This window comes from Penaeus monodon, chromosome 21 (genome assembly GCF_015228065.2).
Source record: "Penaeus monodon isolate SGIC_2016 chromosome 21, NSTDA_Pmon_1, whole genome shotgun sequence".
Lineage (NCBI taxonomy): Eukaryota > Metazoa > Arthropoda > Malacostraca > Decapoda > Penaeidae > Penaeus > Penaeus monodon.
This window is the reverse complement of record NC_051406.1, coordinates 8165975-8167802: the sequence shown is the minus strand read 5'-3', so window position 1 is coordinate 8167802 and position 1828 is coordinate 8165975. Positions and strand designations below refer to the sequence as shown.

The following is a 1828-nucleotide window of genomic DNA, read 5'->3' as shown; positions in this document are numbered from 1 at the left end:
CTTCCAGGTATAGCAGTTGTAGGAAACGCTTATCGCAAGCAGCACAACCAACACACCTAAGAGAACTTGTAAGGGAAAATCATTCTGCTTTCCATCTGAGAAGTATTTATTAACAGTTGTTCCATGAGTTCCTGAGTGTCCCTACACTATACTTGATTCTCCACGATCCGGTAATATTGGCTATTACTATGCCTATCTTGTAGTTATGAACTACAATTTCGGTAGAATCGTCTTGAAACACTGAGCGCATTACCTCAACGCTGGCGTTTTCAAAGAAATTTATAGCATTTTCGGACACTTCTTGGACCGTCGAATCCGTTATGAAGAGCTTGGATCGGCCAGCCATGTGGAGTCTGTTGAGCGTCGTGATGTTGGTCCTATGCAGCCGCACCTCAGAAGCTCCGCTCATGGCGGTGTCCAGGTCGAAGTGCCTCAGCCACGAGTTGACCACCTTGACCTTCTTCAGGTAGGGTTGCGAGAGGAAAGTTCCCGTGAGTCGCGAGTTTTCCAGACTGATCATCTCCAGATAAGGCGGGATCTGATCTACTGTGACATTGTGTAGGTGGAGGGCCTTCCCGCTGCAGTTCGCGGCCTTCTGGCTGGTGCTAGTGACCATGACGGAGCCGATGTGGTACAGGCTGACGCTCGTGCACACGCTAGGGTGGAGCAGCAGCTGTCCGGTGTTCATCACCAGCACCGTCTGGAACTTGTTCACTCTTTCGTCATCGAACATCCTTGGAATAGAGAAGATGTTTAGAAAGGTAGTATGCCGAGTGATTTGTCATGCAGTAGTTATGTGTATCTTATTTGAGTTAGTATATTTTGTGTACGTCTTAACTGAGTTGTTTAGTATCTCATAGGCCTCTGAGCTTTCATCTATTGACAAATTATCTATTTTCTATTAAACTGGTTGAAAGTAGATTGAATTATGGACCTATGTTCTCCAAAATTCACATGTCCTTTCCAGGAGTACTAGAATTTAATTGCAATAAAACTACATTTTGCAGTAACCATTAGCCTGCTTTATCTTCATAAAAAAAAATATATGACGAAGTTACAAACCCAAAAGAGTGTTTTGATTTAGTGAGACAAATTAAGATAAATTATCAGCCAAAAAGCTAAAGCCATCTGAAATATAGTAAGTATTGACTTGTGGTTATAGATAACACATCGATAAATTGTATTCTGAGGTAATGCAATTTATTTATTTGAACAAAATACCTGGTCAAACAAACTCTGAAAATTGACACGTCAGTGTCGCTTTTGTAATTCAAAACAATTATATTACAGTCTAGTTTCTTTGCGATCATGGTTATGACCATGGTCCTAACAAACAATATTTTGGACAAATTTCATAATATATTAAATACGAAAACTAGTCCAAGAGAAATGTCTGTAATACTCATGAAAATTAATTTAGATTGTTTTCTATTCTTGCTAGAGCTGAAAATAAAACAATAGTGACCCACATTTTCATCTATAAATATATAATACATAATACAATTTATAGCAGTGTAAAAGCGTTCCCTCAGATACAATATGCTAGTTACGCCCCGTGCCCCTCTCCCAGGAACATTTCTTGCAAAAGTCAGCTCAAAGTGACATACCTGAGTGCTTTCAATGAAGTCACACTTGAGTACGGAATCAGAGGCAAAACAATCCTCATGGTTTTCTTCGCCAACAATAGCACTGTCACAAAAAAAACACAACACGCGAGTAATAAAGTGAGCAGAGGGTACATATCCGTTGCATCCTTCCTCTATAGTCGAGCCAGCTATTTGTGATAAACTCACGTCACAGTCATTGTAAATGCGCTATCAAAGCCTCT

At 40.2% G+C, this 1828-nt stretch overlaps 1 protein-coding gene across 1 annotated transcript in view; it reads right to left on the bottom strand.

The window, feature by feature from the left end:
- Positions 1-1322, bottom strand: part of LOC119586555 — a gene marked incomplete in the record, with an annotated part of 1555 nt that extends 233 nt beyond the window's left edge. The window contains 3 exon segments of the mRNA XM_037935313.1: positions 1-136; positions 138-734; positions 1222-1322. Coding sequence (XP_037791241.1) covers positions 1-136; positions 138-734; positions 1222-1322 — 834 coding nt within the window.
- Between the last annotated feature and the right edge of the window lie 506 nt (positions 1323-1828).